Source organism: Procambarus clarkii, chromosome 67 (assembly GCF_040958095.1).
Source record: "Procambarus clarkii isolate CNS0578487 chromosome 67, FALCON_Pclarkii_2.0, whole genome shotgun sequence".
NCBI lineage: Eukaryota > Metazoa > Arthropoda > Malacostraca > Decapoda > Cambaridae > Procambarus > Procambarus clarkii.
In genome coordinates, this window is record NC_091216.1 from 9,280,867 (window position 1) to 9,299,558 (window position 18,692).

General features: G+C 37.9%; 1 protein-coding gene across 1 annotated transcript in view; it reads left to right on the forward strand.

Moving 5' to 3' along the window:
- Window positions 1-1,240: 1,240 nt before the first annotated feature.
- LOC123767845 (procathepsin L-like) overlaps window positions 1,241-18,692 on the forward strand; it is a 65,750-nt gene continuing 48,298 nt past the window's right edge. The window contains exons 1-2 of the mRNA XM_069310216.1: window positions 1,241-1,298; window positions 1,633-1,704. Of these exons, the coding sequence (XP_069166317.1) occupies window positions 1,241-1,298; window positions 1,633-1,704 (130 nt within the window). The remainder of the gene's footprint in view (window positions 1,299-1,632; window positions 1,705-18,692) is intronic.

An 18,692-nucleotide genomic window follows, 5' to 3' on the forward strand; every position in this document is an offset into this window, starting at 1 on the left:
TTTGAGGCTTTCAGTCCCCAAGTGGGCATTTGAAGGAATAAACGACGTTGGTCTCTTTTAAAGCGTTCTGCTTTGTGTCTGGAGAGTTTCTCATGAGTAGGTTGGCGACGTTTTCTTGGTTTTATAGTAAATCGTCAATTGTATCTTCTGATTTTTGTTTGTAGGAATAACGTTTCTATTAACAATAGCTTTCCTCGGTTTTATGAGCTGTGGAAAATAAGTTCCTGTAAAATAGTCTAATTGGGGGTACAGGTGTTGTGTTAGTTGTCTCTTCAGAGGTTGCATGGCGTTTCACCTTCCTTCTTATGATGTCTTCAACGAAACCATTGGAGAAGCCGTTGTTGACTAGAACCTGCCTTACCCTACAGAGTTCTTCATCGACTTGCTTCCATCCTGAGCTGTGGCTGAGAGCACGGTCGGCATAAGCGTTAACAACACTCCTCTTGTACCTGTCTGGGCAGTCACTTTTGGCATTTAGGCACATTCCTATGTTTGTTTCCTTAGTGTAGACTGCAGTGTGGAAACCTCCGCTCCTTTCCATGACTGTTACATTTAAAAAGGGCAGCTTCCCATCCTTCTCCATCTCGTAAGTGAAACGCAACACAGAATTCTGCTCAAATGCCTCCTTCAGCTCCTGCAGATGTCTGGCATCAGGTACCTGTGTAAAAATGTCGTCAACATACCTGCAGTATATGGCCGGTTTCAAGTTCATGTCGACTAAGACTTTTATCTCGATGGTACCCATGTAGAAGTTCGCAAACAGGACACCTAGGGGAGAATCCATGGCGACCCCATCTACTTGCTTATACATTTGCCCATCCGGGCTCAAGAAGGGTCCCTCTTTAGTACAAGCTTGGAGTAGTTTCCTTAGGATGTTTTCTGGCATGTCAAGAGGAGTACAGGCCGGATTACGATACACTCTGTCCGCCATCATCCCGAGGACAGAGTGTATCGTATCCGGCAAAATTTCCTAATGGAGAAATATTGGGGTCGTACAAAATCTAACAAAGCTAGCTCCAAGCTGGCTTCCAATCTCTAAAATAGACATTCTTTCTTATTGATATAAATTATTATAGTTAATACTCGTTATGAACGTTATCTATAGTAATAAATTCTACAGTATATCAGTTGGATTTCCAGTTCTGTATGCCTTCCTGTATCATATAATGGAATTCATCATAACTTGTTATAATTATATAGGGAATCTTGCATTAAGTTAGAACCAATACGTGAATGAGACATGGCCAATGCAAACAGAGTAATGAGATCTGGTAACTCGCAAAATCAGGTTTTTGGAGGTAGCATGTTAGGTGAAGGCCTTCAGAGCCCCAGAAATCCTCGTTTGGGGAGAACACTGAAAATCAGCCATATTAGTTATCAAGTGAAGCCAAGATTGCATGAAGATCAAGTTTAGCTGTAACTGTGTATTGAAGATCTCCAACATACTAAATGTAACTTATAGTGATGATCATGCATAGCTAAAAATTTTAATGTCCACAAAAGTCGTGCCGCTGCACAGACCCCAGTCAATGCCATGTTCCTCTAACACACATTTGCCCATACCCACAACACATATAGTAGCGGAAATTGATAGTCTTATGTACTTAGTGACTTTCCTCTCTATTCCAACAGATGAAGGTGACAATACTGCTCCTGTGTGGCTTGGCTCTGGCGGCAGCCGATCCCACCTGGGAGGATTTCAAGGTAAAGTAATCATCACTTACAAATTCCATTATATTGAATGTGATTGTGATTTACTTGGCCGCCTAAATTAAATACGGATTATTATAGCCAAAAATAATTGTTACCTTAAACATTAAACCCCTTGATGCTCATATAATTTATTTATATTAAATCTTGTATATTAAAAAAAAAGCCTGTTTTTTAATAAAAGATAATTTCGTCTCTTTAATTTGCCACTAAAAATAAAACAAAGGTGAAAACTTTGTTAATTAAAGCACCGTTTGATTTAATTGAAGTATATATATTTATATATATATATATATATATATATATATATATATATATATATATATATATATATGTATATATATATATATATATATATATATATATATATATATATATATATATATATATATATATATATATATATATATATATATATAACCAAACTAGGTTATAAACTAAAAATTTGCATTATTTAAATATAAAATGAAAGGTAGGAACCAAACCTAACGCGTCCTTGTAATCATAGGCTAAATAAATGTTATTTTAGGCCTAATATAGTACATATATGTGCAATAGTAGGAGAAGAAATGTTAACTGTTTGGTCTATAGCTTTTTTCTTGAAATCTATAGAATTAAAAATATAAAACAAGACCTTTATGAAGGTCCAACAATACATATCGTTCCTTTGAACAAACAGTTACTGTAAGTAAAATCTTTTTAGACGAAAGAGTTGGTAGAAAGAGGATACAATGAATAAGAGAACATTGTGTTTTAAACGTTGATTGCGAAAGCAATTAACTTATGTATTAGACGACAGTAGGTGTGTCTGTTGGAACTAAGGAATAAATACATAAAGGCAAGGAAACAGTAAACACGTGAGATGGATGGTTGGAGATGAAGGTTGAGAAGGTGTAGTGCAGGTGAACACTCAAGCTCTGTATATATCAACAGGAAGTGAGCCATGCAAGTTGAATAACATTAACTGCAGGTTTACAAAGTTAATATAAAGAAATATAATAGAGTGTAGAATTTCTTAAAAAAATGAAAAGCTTTTATTAGTTAACTTACATCATCTACCACAGACAATAAAAAACTACATAGAGCAAAGTGAGACAAGCTTGACTCACAGATGATACTCAAGCGGCTTCAACATAATGAAGTGATTTGATGTAATACCTGTGCCCAAAATGTTCAACGAGATCTTTCGGGTTTAGGATTAAGGGTTAAACGACTTCCAATACTGTCACTTTGGCAGAGTGGTTAAAGTACTGGACACGTCAAGCCCAGGCAGACCGGGTTCTGATCCTTCAAGAGTTTTTTTTTCTTATATCTTATTAAAAAAACATATTTTTTTTATCTAAAATATGTTTTTGTGTGTATATATATATATATATATATATATATATATATATATATATATATATATATATATATATATATATATATATATATATATATATATATATATATATATATATATATATATATATATATATTTAAGATGAATAGGAAAACCAGGGATATACTGAACATCTTGTATCAGAATCTTTACTTTAAAAAACATAACGTTTCGAATACTTCTCGTATTCATCATCAGATCTAAAAGAAAAAACAGAAATCACAATCAAATAGCTGGTAAACAAAGGACTCATACTGAATATAATTGCCTATCAAAGAAAGGAAAATGCTTAAAAAACAAAACACTTAAGCGCACTTAAAGTGATCAATACAAATAAAACTTATTAACTATCACATATATTAAAACTAATTTAAAATCCATTAAACTACAAGATGAAATTTATAACTACTAAAACAAACCATTCTATTAAACTTACGTGAAGTGATCAGAAGTGAAACTTGATACCTAACACATAGATACTAAACACTATAACAAATATTTATATAATGACTACAAATCTACAAAAAATGTATGTAAAATACAAACAGAATAAACGACAATTATAAAGTACTAACCATAAGTACTAATAATGAAAAAAGGGTTGAAAATGTAGACTTATTCACGAGAAGAAATTGCGTAACTTGGGTATACCTTCATTTAATTCGGTGGACCCTGATAAGGTGGTTTTCAATTTTTCAAAGAGAGTTCTCTCTCCCATTGAGAAAGAACTTCTCTCTCTAGGGTTAGACTTCGGGTTGACATGTAAAAAACCTAAATTTGTTAATCATTTTTTAGGTTTTGAGCGGTTATGCAACACATTGAAAACTTGTACCCTAAGGACTGGTACAAATTATAGTTGGACCAATATCATCAGTACTGTTTCCTCCTTAGCACATGAAGTCTTTAACGACTTTGGTAAATATAGATCTACATTCCCTCCTTTTGACAAAAGGAAATTGGAGTGTATTAATGGCTTAAAGAATGATAGGAGTATTTGCATTACCAGGCCAGATAAAGGTAGGGGTATAGTGGTTTTGGACAAGTTAGAGTATGTTAATAAGGTGGAAAGGTTGTTAGAAGACCCCTCTAAATTTACGTTGGTTGATATAGACCCATTCTCGTATATTTTGAAATGTGAGGATAAACTGAATAGAGTTTTAAGAAGTTTGAAAGACTCTCTTTTCGATTATACTAAATTACTTGCAACTGGCTCTAAGCCTGGCATCTTATATGGGTTACCTAAAGTTCATAAAACAGGTATACCGATTCGTCCTATTTTATCAGCGATTGGCACTTTTAATTATAAACTGGCTAAGTTTCTGGTTCCATTATTAGAACCATTAACGCATAATGAATTTACTGTGAGAAATTCTCAGAATTTTGAAAAAGAACTTTCCTCTTTAAATTTTGAGTTCCCAACTATAATGGCCAGTTTCGATGTTGAATCACTTTTTACTAATATTCCTCTGTTGGAAACCATTGATATCTGTGTAAGTCAATTATTTGCTGACACTAACTTAGTGTCTGGATTTTGTAGTAAAATATTCAGACGGCTGTTAGAAATAGCAGTTAAAGACTCCAACTTTATGTTTAATAATATTTATTATAAACAAATTGATGGAGTAGCAATGGGGTCTCCTTTAGGTCCGGCACTGGCTAATACTTTTTTGAGTTTTCACGAAATAAATTGGCTTGATAATTGTCCTTCGTCCTTTAAACCAGTCTTGTACAGGAGATATGTAGATGACACTTTTTTGTTGTTTAGGGACCAGTGTCATATTGAGAAATTTAGAGAGTATCTTAATGCACAACATAGTAATATACGGTTTACTGCAGAGTGTGAAGTTGATAATTCATTGTCGTTTCTTGATGTAAAAGTGAAAAACCTCAATGGGTTCAACACTAATGTTTTTAGGAAACCAACCTTTACTGGTTTAGGTTTAAATTTTAATTCCTTTGTTCATGATATTTTTAAGAAAAATGTAATTAACACTCTACTGAATAGGGCCTTTGTTTTATGTTCTAATTGGAATAACTTTGATCAGGAAATTAATTTTCTTGTGAAATTTTTTTCAAATAATGGTTATCCTTTGCATATGGTTTATACTTTTATAAGGAATTTCTTAAATAAGAAGTTTCACTCATCGTGTAGGATTACTACAGTGGAAAGGGATCTTAAATATATTAAATTACCATTTTATGGCAGTATTTGCTTTTCTGTAAGGAGTCGTTTGAGGAGACTGTTGCAGCAGTGTTATCATCAAGTAGACTTTAGATTTATTTTTGTCAACACAAATACCATAGGCTCTTATTTTAAATTTAAAGATAAAGTGCCTACCCCCTTGTGCTCAAATGTCGTATATATGTATAATTGTTCCAGCTGTAATGCTGGATATGTCGGGAGTTCCATTCGGAACTTTAAGATTAGGATACTTGAGCACCGGGGATTATCTTTTAGGACTGGATTACCATTGTCTAAACCAGCATTTTCGGAGATTAGAAACCATTGTTATGAGTTTGATCATTCTCTGCTGGAATCTGATTTTAAAATTCTGGACACTTGTATGAATGGCCAGTCAGATTTGAGAGTAATGGAATCCTTATATATAAAGGAGCTGCGGCCTCTGTTAAATAGCAACCTTTCAGCTGTTCAATTGTACACTGTATAGTGCACAGTAGGCCCTGTAATTTGATTTTTAGTTTATTTTGGTAGTTTAATTTTGTTTAGTTTACCATGTCTTTGCCCTTTCTTACTTATTTCAAGTCTTAACATTGTACATTAATATAATCTTTTATTTAGGATATATAATAAATTTTTTGGTATTTAATTTTATTTAATATTTGAGTTTTTTATAAGATTTTGGTTAGTACTCTATAATTGTCGTTTATTCTGTTTGTATTTTACATACATTTTTTGTAGATTTGTAGTCATTATATAAATATTTGTTATAGTGTTTAGTATCTATGTGTTGGGTATCAAGTTTCACTTCTAATCACTTCACGTAAGCTTAATAGAATGGTTTGTTTTAGTAGTTATAAATTTCATCTTGTAGTTTAATGGATTTTGAATTAGTTTTAATATATGTGACAGTTAATAAGTTTTATTTGTATTGATCACTTTAAGTGCGCTTAAGTGTTTTGTTTTTTAAGCTTTTTCCTTTCTCTGATAGGCAATTATATTCAGTATGAGTTCTTTGTTTACCAGTTATTTGATTGTGATTTCTGTTTTTTCTTTTAGATCTGATGATGAATACGAGAAGTATTCGAAACGTTATGTTTTTTAAAGTAAAGATTCTGATACAAGATGTTCAGTATATCCCTGGTTTTCCTATTCATCTTAAGATGAATAGGAAAACTAATTAAGATTCCCGAAGGGAACATCGATCATAAATATATATATATATATATTTATATATATATATATATATATATATATATATATATATATATATATATATATATATATATATATATATAATGTCGTACCTAGTAGCCAGAACGCACTTCTCAGCCTACTATACAAGGCCCATTTTGCCTAATAAGCCAAGTTTTCATGAAATAATTGTTTTTCGACTACCTAACCTAACTTTTTCGGCTACCTAACTTAACCTAACCTATAAAGATAGGTTAGGTTAGGTTAGGTGGGGTTGGTTAGGTTCGGTCATATATCTACGTTAATTTTAACTCCAATATAATTTTTTTTACCTCATACATAATGAAATGGGTAGCTTTATCATTTCATAGGGAAAAAAATAGAGAAAATATATTAATTCAGGAAAACTTGGCCTATTAAGCAAATCGGGCCTTGCATAGTAGGCCGAGAAGTGCATTCTGGCTACTAGGTACGACATATATATATATATATATATATATATATATATATATATATATATATGTCGTACCTAGTAGCCAGAACTCACTTCTCAGCCTACTATTCAAGGCCTGATTTGCCTAATAAGCCAAGTTTTCCTGAATTAATATATTTACTATAATTTTTTTCTTATGAAATGATAAAGCAACCCTTTTCTCTATGTATGAGGTCAATTTTTTTTTATTGGAGTTAAAATTAACGTAGATATATGACCGAACCTAACCAACCCTACCTAACCTAACCTAACCTATATTTATAGGTAAGGTTAGGTTAGGTAGCCAAAAAAAGCTAGGTTAGGTTAGGTTAGGTAGGTTAGGTAGACGAAAAAACATTAATTCATGAAAACTTGGCTTATTAGGCAAATCGGGCCTTGAATAGTAGGCTGAGTAGTGCGTTCTGGCTATTAGGTACGACATATATATATATATATATATATATATATATATATATATATATATATATATATATATCGTACCTAGTAGCCAGAACACACTTCTCAGCCTACTATGCAAGGCCCGATTTGCCTAATAAGCCAAGTTTTCCTGAATTATTATATTTTCTCCAATTTTTTTCTTATGAAATGATAAAGTTACCCATTTCATTATGTATGAGGTCAATTTCTTTTTATTGGAGTTAAAATTAACGTAGATATATGACCAAACCTAACCAACCCTACCTAACCTAACCTATCTTTATAGGTTAGGTTAGGTTAGGTAGCCGAAAAAGTTAGGTTAGGTTAAGTAGGTTAGGTAGTCGAAAACCAATTAATTCATGAAAACTTGGCTAATTAGGCAAATCGGGCCTTGCATAGTAGGCTGAGAAGTGCGTTCTGGCTACTAGATACGACATATGTATATATATATAAAATATATATATATATATATATATATATATATATATATATATGCGAACAAGCCTGAATGGTCCCCAGGACAATATGCAACTGAAAACTCCGGTCGAACTGAACTTTGACAAACTGAATTGTCCGGTCGTGATGGTCAAGTGGATTAAGGCGTCTTGTACATACCAGTTGCGTGGCATCTGGGAGTATGGGTTCGAGTCACTTCTGGGGTGTGAGTTTTCAGTTATATATATATATATATATATATATATATATATATATATATATATATATATATATATATATATATATATATATATATATATATATATATATATATATATATATATATAAAAGATATGAAATATATATATATACATAATATATATAATTTATACGTACATATATATATATATATATATATATATATATATATATATATATGTATATATATGTATATATATATATATATATATATATATATATATATATATATATATATATATATATATATATATATTTAATGTATGGAAGGGAGTACCACCTCTAGCTGGAAGAAGGGGGACCCATAGCCTCGGAGGAAACCACACATAACGCATTAGAGGGAATGTTTAGATCCCCTCCAATACAGTTTCTGTGTGCTTTTCTCCTACCACCCCCTTCCTTTTTTATTTTTTGTGCTTTATTATGTATTTGATGGTTACAAGATATGCATGGGTTGATACAAAAATAATACAAAAAGGTGCTTAAAGTTTATGGATCTCTTGAAAAACACGACAATGGGAAACATTGATGAATGTCACAGACGGGTTCGATCATTGTTGCAAGTCAAACAGTTCTTCGAATTCCTCTGAAGTTGGACTAGTGCCCAAGACGCAACAGGCATTTCCCCTCTGAATCGCAACACTGAGGCGCTGGAGCACGAAACTTTTTGCTCTCTGGTCTTTTGTAGCGCTGATCAATTTGTCCCTCAATTCCTCCAGGAACTTCAATGCACATTTTCCCCACGAACGGAGGGTCTCCGAGCCGATCGGAACAAAGCTATAGCAGTGTGCTAGACCTCTGTATTTAATAATTTTCTGTGATTCCCTGAAAGAAGTGTCATTCTATATATATATATATATATATATATATATATATATATATATATATATATATATATATATATATATATATATATATATATATATATATATATATATATATTTATATATATATATATATATATATCACTAAGAACTCTTTGACCAGGCCAGGATTCGAACCCATGCCGTCTAGGATCACCCCTAAACGTACACAGTACCGTGACCACCGCACCACGTTATCGTTATCGTCTATTATGATGATCATATTGTATGATGATAAAATGTACACATTACTGTGTACGTTTAGAGGTGATCCTAGACGGCATGGGTTCGAATCCTGGCCGGGTCAAAGAGTTCTTAGTGATCTATGGCTTGCGCGTTCATGCAGCTTTCTCACACACCCCCACACACACACACACACACACACACACACACACACACACACACACACACACACACACACACACACACACACATTCCAAGAGGTCTTCACCTTAGAGCAAGGAGAAATCCCAGAGATAAGAGAGGGAATAGCTAACCAGGAACCACTGGAAGAGTTTGAGATTACCAGCGGGGAAGTAAGGACGTGTTTACTAGAATTGGATGTGACAAAGGCTATAGGCCCAGATGGAATCTCCCCTTGGATACTAAAGGAAGGAGCAGAAGAACTGTGCCTCCCGCTCTCCATGGTGTATAACAAATCACTGGCAATAGGGGAACTGCCAGAAATTTGGAAAGCAGCTAATGTAGTCCCGATATACAAGAAAGGGGATAGACAGGAGGCACTGAATTACAGACCAGTGTCCCTAACCTGCATACCATGCAAGATGATGGAGAAGATTGTGCGAAGAAAGCTAGTGGAACACCTGGAGCGAAAGAACTTTGTAACACAGCATCAACATGGATTCAGGGATGGCAGGTCCTGCCTCACAGGGTTACTTGAATTCTACGACCAGGCAACAAAAATAAGGCAAGAAAGAGAAGGGTGGGCAGACTGCATATTTTTGGATTGTCAGAAAGCCTTTGACACAGTGCCACACAAGAGGCTAGTGAAAAAACTGGAGATGCAGGCTGGAGTGAAAGGGAAGGTACTCCGTTGGATACAGGAGTACCTAAGTAACAGGAGACAACGAGTCAGTGTGAGGGGTGAGGTCTCAGATTGGCGAGACGTTACGAGTGGAGTACCGCAGGGGTCAGTCCTTGGACCTAATACTGTTTCTGATATATGTAAATTATCTTCCAGAGGGTATAGAATCGTTTCTCTCAATGTTTGCCGATGATGCAAAAATTATGAGGAGGATTGAAACTGAGGACGATAGTAGGAGGCTACAAGATGACCTAGACAGACTGAGTGAATGGTCCAACAAATGGCTGTTGAAGTTCAACCCGAGTAAATGCAAAGTAATGAAACTAGGTGGTGGAAATAGGAGGCCAAACACAGGATACAGAATAGGAGATGAAGTACTTAATGAAACGAACAGAGAGAAAGATCTAGGAGTTGATATCACGCCAAACCTGTCTCCTGAAGCCCACATAAAAAGAATAACGTCTGCGTCATATGCGAGGCTGGCTAACATCAGAACAGCGTTCAGGAACCTGTGTAAGGAATCATTCAGAATCTTGTACACCACATATGTAAGACCAATCCTGGCGTATGCGGCCCCAGCATGGAGCCCGTACCTTGTCAAGCACAAGACGAAGCTGGAAAAAGTCCAAAGGTATGCCACTAGACTAGTCCCAGAACTAAGAGGCATGAGTTACGAGGAAAGGCTGCGGGAAATGCACCTTACGACACTGGAAGACAGAAGAGTAAGGGGAGACATGATCACAACCTACAAAATCCTCAGAGGAATCGACCGGGTAAACAAGGATAAACTATTCAACACTGGTGTGACGCGAACAAGGGGACACAGGTGGAAACTGAGTACCCACATGAGCCACAGAGACGTTAGAAGGAACTTTTTCAGTGTCAGAGTAGTTAACGGATGGAATGCACTAGGCAGTGATGTGGTGGAGGCTGACTCCATACACAGTTTTAAATGTAGATATGATAGAGCCCAGTAGGCTCAGGAATTTGTACACCAGTTGATTGACAGTTCAGAGGCAGGACCAAAGAGCCAAAGCTCAACCCCCGCAAGCACAAATAGGTGAGTACAAATAGGTGAGTACACGCACGCACATATATATAAAAATATAAATTATATATATATATATATATATATATATATATATATATATATATATATATATATATATATATATATATATATATATATATATATATATAGGGGGTACCACCTCTGGTGCAATTATAGGGACCCTCAGCCTCAGAGAAGGGAACACAGAGCATTCAGGGAAAAACTTGCCATTCAACTCTGAATACGTAAGAGTGTTCGCTTCTCCTACCACCCCCATTTTTTATGGTGTACACTTTAATATGCAAGGTTATACAGTTACATATCTGATTTTATACAAAAAATGAACATTATGAGGACACAAGAAAAAGTTCGCTTCCTAGAGGCTGTAGATTTCCTCGAACTCCTCCGACACCGGGCAGGAACCGAGGATACAGCGGGCATTCCCCCTCTGGATCGCGACACTGAGGCGATGAAAGAGAAAACTTGCCGCTCTAGGGTCTCTTGTAGTGTCAATGAGCTTGGAACCAAGATCCTTAAGAAACCTTTTTGCACTCTCTCCCCATGGGCCTAGGGGTCTCAGACCTTATTGAAATGAATATATATATATATATATATATATATATATATATATATATATATATATATATATATATATATGTATATATATGTAATATATATATATATATATATATATATATATATATATATATATATATATATATATATATATATATATATATATATATGCGAACAAGCCTGAATGGTCCCCAGGACTATATGCAACTGAAAACTCATACCCCAGAAGTGAATCGAACCCATACTGCCAGGAGCACTCTGCTGGCGTACAGGACACCTATGCCACCCGACCAATACGACCGGACAAAAGAGGATGGTAGCCGAGGCTATTTCCATCCCCCTGCCGGCACTCGATTGGTAATCTTGGGCATGGTATTTTATCAAAGCACCTCATTCTTTGGTGCACATGTGAGGAACACAAATGCGAACAAGTCTGAATGGTCCCCAGGACTATATGCAACTGAAAACTCACACCCCAGATGTGACTCGAACCCATACTGCCAGGAGCAACGCAACTGGTATGTACAGGGACGCCTTAATCCGCTTAACCATCACGACCGGACATAAGGAAGTGATAGCCGAAGCTATTTGAACCACTTCCCCGCCGGCACTCGAATGGTAATCTTGGGCATAGCATTTTATCAAATCACCTCATTCTTTGGGGCACACGTGAGGAACACAAATGCAAACAAGCCTGAATGGTCCCCTGGACTATATACAACTGAAAACTCACACCCCAGAAGTGACTCGAACCCATGCTGCCAGGAGCAACGCAACTGGTATGTACAGGGACGCCTTAATCCGCTTGACCATCACGACCGGACATAAGGAAGTGATAGCCGAAGCTATTTGAACCACTTCCCCGCCGGCAGTCGGATGGTAATCTTGGGCATAGCATTTTATCAAATCACCTCATTCTTTGGGGCACACGTGAGGAACACAAATGCAAACAAGCCTGAATGGTCCCCAGGACTATATACAACTGAAAACTCACACCCCAGAAGTGACTCGAACCCATACTGCCAGGAGCAACGCAACTGGTATGTACAGGGACGCCTTAATCCGCTTGACCATCACGACCGGACATAAGGAAGTGATAGCCGAAGCTATTTGAACCACTTCCCCGCCGGCACTCGGATGGTAATCTTGGGCATAGCATTTTATCAAATCACCTCATTCTTTGGGGCACACGTGAGGAACACAAATGCAAACAAGCCTGAATGGTCCCCAGGACTATATACAACTGAAAACTCACACCCCAGAAGTGACTCGAGCCCATACTGCCAGGAGCAGCGCAACTGGTATGTACAGGGACGCCTTAACCCGCTTGACCATCACGACCGGACATAAGGAAGTGATAGCCGAAGCTATTTGAACCACTTCCCCGCCGGCACTCGGATGGTAATCTTGGGCATAGCATTTTATCAAATCACCTCATTCTTTGGGGCACACGTGAGGAACACAAATGCAAACAAGCCTGAATGGTCCCCAGGACTATATACAACTGAAAACTCACACCCCAGAAGTGACTCGAACCCATACTGCCAGGAGCAACGCAACTGGTATGTACAGGGACGCCTTAATCCGCTTGACCATCACAACCGGATATAAGGAAGTGATAGCCGAAGCTATTTGAACCACTTCCCCGCCGGCACTCGGATGGTAATCTTGGGCATAGCATTTTATCAAATCACCTCATTCATCTGGTACGTACAACGCAACTGGTACATACCAGTTGCGTTGCTCCTGGCAGTATGGGTTCGAGTCACTTCTGGGGTGTGAGTTTTCAGTTGTATATAGTCCTGGGGACCATTCAGGCTTGTTTGCATTTGTGTTCCTCACGTGTGCCCCAAAGAATGAGGTGATTTGATAAAATGCTATGCCCAAGATTACCATCCGAGTGCCGGCGGGGAAGTGGTTCAAATAGCTTCGGCTATCACTTCCTTATGTCTGGTTGTGATGGTCAAGCGGATTAAGGCGTCCCTGTACATACCAGTTGCGTTGCTCCTGGCAGTATGGGTTCGAGTCACTTCTGGGGTGTGAGTTTTCAGTTGTATATAGTCCTGGGGACCATTCAGGCTTGTTTGCATTTGTGTTCCTCACGTGTGCCCCAAAGAATGAGGTGATTTGATAAAATGCTATGCCCAAGATTACCATCCGAGTGCCGGCGGGAAAGTGGTTCAAATAGCTTCGGCTATCACTTCCTTATGTCCGGTCGTGATGGTCAAGCGGATTAAGGCGTCCCTGTACATACCAGATGCGTTGCTCCTGGCAGTATGGGTTCGAGTCACTTCTGGGGTGTGAGTTTTCAGTTGTATATAGTCCTGGGGACCATTCAGGCTTCTTTGCATTTGTGTTCCTCACGTGTGCCCCAAAGAATGAAGTGATTTGATAAAATGCTATGCCCAAGAATACCATCCGAGTGCTGGCGGGGAAGTGGTTCAAATAGCTTCGGCTATCACTTCCTTATGTCCAGTCGTGATGGTCAAGCGGATTAAGGCGTCCCTGTACATACCAGTTGCGTTGCTCCTGGCAGTATGGGTTCGAGTCACTTCTGGGGTGTGAGTTTTCAGTTGTATATAGTCCTGGGGACCATTCAGGCTTGTTTGCATTTGTGTTCCTCACGTGTGCCCCAAAGAATGAGGTGATTTGATAAAATGCTATGACCAAGATTACCATCCAAGTGCCGGCGGGAAAGTGGTTCAAATAGCTTCGGCTATCACTTCCTTATGTCCGGTCGTGATGGTCAAGCGGATTAAGGCGTCCCTGTACATACCAGTTGCGTTGCTCCTGGCAGTATGGGTTCGAGTCACTTCTGGGGTGTGAGTTTTCAGTTGTATATAGTCCTGGGGACCATTCAGGCTTGTTTGCATTTGTGTTCCTCACGTGTGCCCCAAAGAATGAAGTGATTTGATAAAATGCTATGCCCAAGAATACCATCCGAGTGCCGGCGGGGAAGTGGTTCAAATAGCTTCGGCTATCACTTCCTTATGTCCAGTCGTGATGGTCAAGCGGATTAAGGCGTCCCTGTACATACCAGTTGCGTTGCTCCTGGCAGTATGGGTTCGAGTCACTTCTGGGGTGTGAGTTTTCAGTTATATATATATATATATATATATATATATATATATATATATATATATATATATATATATATATATATATATATATATATATATATATATATATATATATATATATATATATATATATATATATATTGGTGTATACTGGCAGCAGATTTTCTCTCAAACATGTTTCATTGAATATGACCGCATATTCTGTATTTATTATTTTCTGGTTTAGGGCTTCTATCCCTCGAACTATTTTCTTTGCATCAGGGCTTATTTGAAATAGGAGTTCTCCAAAACTCATTTACGTACTTTTAAGGTGAAGAAAAGAAGTGATTTACTATAGAGTGTATTACACTTATTTATATAATTTGCACAACGTTTCGAACCTCCATCGTTCATTCTCAAGTGAACAGATCTTGCAATGCTGGTTGATTTTATACCCGCACTGGGTCAGGTGATAAGACAATAAAGGTGAAAACATGGGGGGATACATAAGGGGTAAATGTGGGGTGAAACAAGAACATAAGAATAGAGGTAACTGCAGAAGGCTTATTGGCCCATACGAGGAAGCTTCTATCTAAATACAAAGATTAATCCAGTGTAATTGGCCTGTTATGTTGGACATTGTCTTCTGTGTTGGCATCGTTATGTTCTGGTCTTGTCCTTACTCTCATGGTGGGCAGAGTAAATAGTTCCGTGATTTGGGTGTTCATGGTAGGTTGTTCTATTCTTATGTGAATTGCTTCAAGAATTTGTAATCTTCTTGCATCTTGGGTTTTGTCTATTATGAAGGTATTCTTGTTCAACATTTCTGTTAGAGTGATGTCATGGGCTTGTCTCATGTGATTCCTAGGGGCACCAGATTGAAGATGGCATGTCAAACGCCTCGTCAGCTTGGTCGACGTCATATCTATGTTCTTAGATTGAAGGTTACATCCTTCGTGGGGGCAAGTGTACATGTATACAACGCTTGACTGCTGTAGAGGGTTCTCCGTCGGCTTCGGGCGGTTTTTGATAAGGAGTTCGGAAGTCTTCTTGGTTTTGTAGAATATTATCAGGTTTGTTTTGGTTAGGAGTAGTGCTTTTTACTCCTTTACGGATTATTTCTTTCATTATTCTTTCCTCTTTTATATGTTCACTGTGCATGGTTCATTTGTAGTATAATTTTATTGGGGGTGTTGTGGTTTCTGTTCTAGGTTCTGAATTATACCAACGGTCCAAGTGTCTTCTTATAGCAGCGTTTATTTCCGCGTTGCTATATCCGTTGTTCACCAATACCTGAGTTACTCTTTCAAACTCTCTACTCACGTTGCTCCATTCAGAGCAGTGGGTAAGCGCTCGACGAATATAAGCATTGAGAACACTGGCTTTGTATCTTTGGGGGCACTCACTTCTACCGTTCAGGCATAATCCTATGTTGGTGGGCTTGGTATATACGTTGGTGCTTAAAGAGGTTCCTGTTTTTGTTATTAGTACATCCAAGAATGGCAGACTGTTATTTTCACTATTTTCATGTGTAAATCGGAGTACTGACTCTCTCTCTAGGTGTCTTTTTAGGTCAATTAGTTCATCTGAGTCTTTTACTATTACGAATATGTCATCTACATAACGGCAGTATACAGTTGGTTTTTGTCTGCTACTGAAGACCCTGTCTTCGATGGTTCCCATATAAAAATTAGCAAATAAAACTCCTAAGGGGGAGCCCATTGCTATTCCGTCTATTTGTAAATACATGTCTCCTTGTGGACTGATGAAAGGGGCTTCCTTTGTACATGCTTCTAGAAGACTCTTCAAGTGTGGCTCAGGTATGTCTAATTTGGGGGTGCTCTCGTCTCTGTATACTCTGTCCAGTATCATTCCTATGGTTGTGTCGACTGAGACGTTGGTAAATAGGGATTCAACGTCCAGGGAAGCGATGATTCCATCGGGCTGGGTAGATTTGATCAATTCTAGGAAATCTGCTGATGATTGTAGACTAAACTTACTTGGAGTGTATGGAGTTAGGAGTTCATTGAGTTTTTTTGCCAGGTGATAAGTTGGAGTTGGTATTTGGCTGATTATAGGGCAAGTGTACATGTACACTTGCCGTATAATCTAATATAAATGCCCTATAATATAATATAAATTTTCTGATGGGAACATTAGATCATTTGGGAATGCATCGAGCAAGAGAGTGGGGAATGGTGGGGAGGACGAGGGGACAGGAGGGGAGGATGGTGGGAAAGACGAAGGGACAAGGGAGAGGGTAATGGTGGGGAAGACGAGGGGACAGGGGAGTTGAGATGGTGGAGTCGAGGGGGACAGGGGAGTGGCGAATGGTGGGGAGGATAAGGGGACAGGGGAGTGTGGGAATGGTTGGGAAGACGAGGGGATGGGGAAGGGGGAAAATGGTAGGGAGAACGAGGGGACGGGGGAGTGAGAGATTGTAGGCAGGATGAGGGGACAGTGGAGTGGGAAATGGTTAGAAGGACGAGGAAACGTAGAGTGGGTAGGACAAAGAGATGGGGAGGGGGGGATTGATGGGGAGGACGAGGGGACGTGGGAGTGGGAGGATGAGGGGACGGAGGAGAGGAGAATTGTGGAGAGGACTGGCAGACAGGGGAAGGTTGCTGTGGCTCAGCAACGAACATGCGTTGCTGAGCCACAGCAACGCGTGGCCGGGTACAGTTAGTTTTTAATAAAGAAGCAACATCAGATGTCGCTCAAAAGAAAAGAAATCATTTAATTACATAAGATTTAATAAATAAACTACTATCTACATCTATGATGTTTTTATTTCTGTCTTAGCCGTCAGCCGGTCCGCGAAATATTTCTCCTATTTTCTCCGGTCAGCAAGCGTAAAAGGTTGAAGAGCGCAGGTCTATGTCATGCTGCAGTTGCGTCTTGTAAACTCTGAATTTATTCTCTGCTATGTGTATCTGATGTCGTATTGGATCTTGTCGAAATTCAAGAGTGAAGACCTGATTTGTTTCTGCTGGGTCAATTGTTCTAATACTTTCACGCATCCGAGCAGACCGTCGTTGTCACCAATATTATTAATCGCACCGCACTCGTGCCCCTCTCGGGAGTCACGAGAAAAAATATTGGTATAAAATCCATTTATTATCAGATCAACTTGGGAATAGTTTATAAATGTTTGCCATGAAATTTACGTTTTCTCTAATAGCCGAACAGCTTATTAAAGAGAACGTCGTGGCAGTGAATCATCGTGGTAAAACAATTGTATTATTGACACGACGAGTATAATCGACGTAGTTTTTATATATGTTGCCGGTCGAACGCATCCTTATGTGACCTTTAATACTTATGTTCTTATAGAACATTCTATTGCGAGCACATTGGTACAAAAAAGAAATACATACATCGACAAATAAAGTCAGGACAGTGAATTGAATATACACTTTTCAAAGCGAGTTTCGCCGATATGCCGCCGCGGGTAACACTTCGGCCACTTCCCACACTGTTTTGGGTAGGCTACGACATTGAATCTATATTTATATTGTGACGGTAACGCGTTGGTGTTCGGCTGTTCAAAGCTAGGGGTATGGCCTCGTCACATAGTATTAAAAAAAAATAGAAAATCTGGAACTTCGTCTGTGGTAAGGTAAGGAGAAGACACACAAAACACAAGTAAACTTTAACAATGAAATTTTAATTACGTTAAATAAACAAAACATGAATAAAATGGACATACAAATTCGTATAATAAAATCAATCAATCAAAATAATAAGAATAATTTAAATGACAAAGTGAAAAGTTACGTTAAGACAAGTGAGCAATAACAAGAAGTGCAAATAACGTAAATATTGGTGCAGGAATATTGGCTTTAAGCTATCACCTCTCTTAGTACACGTAAGCCAAAGCTTTAGTCTACCAGGAAGAAGTGTTAACCGTATGAAAGCACTGAATATTCTGAGGACTGAGGTCGTGGCAGCCCCAGACATCAAGTAGTATGGTGGGTGAGTACAGTTGCAGCTAGACCGGCGGCCAATCAGCGAGGAGCCGGCAACAAGAC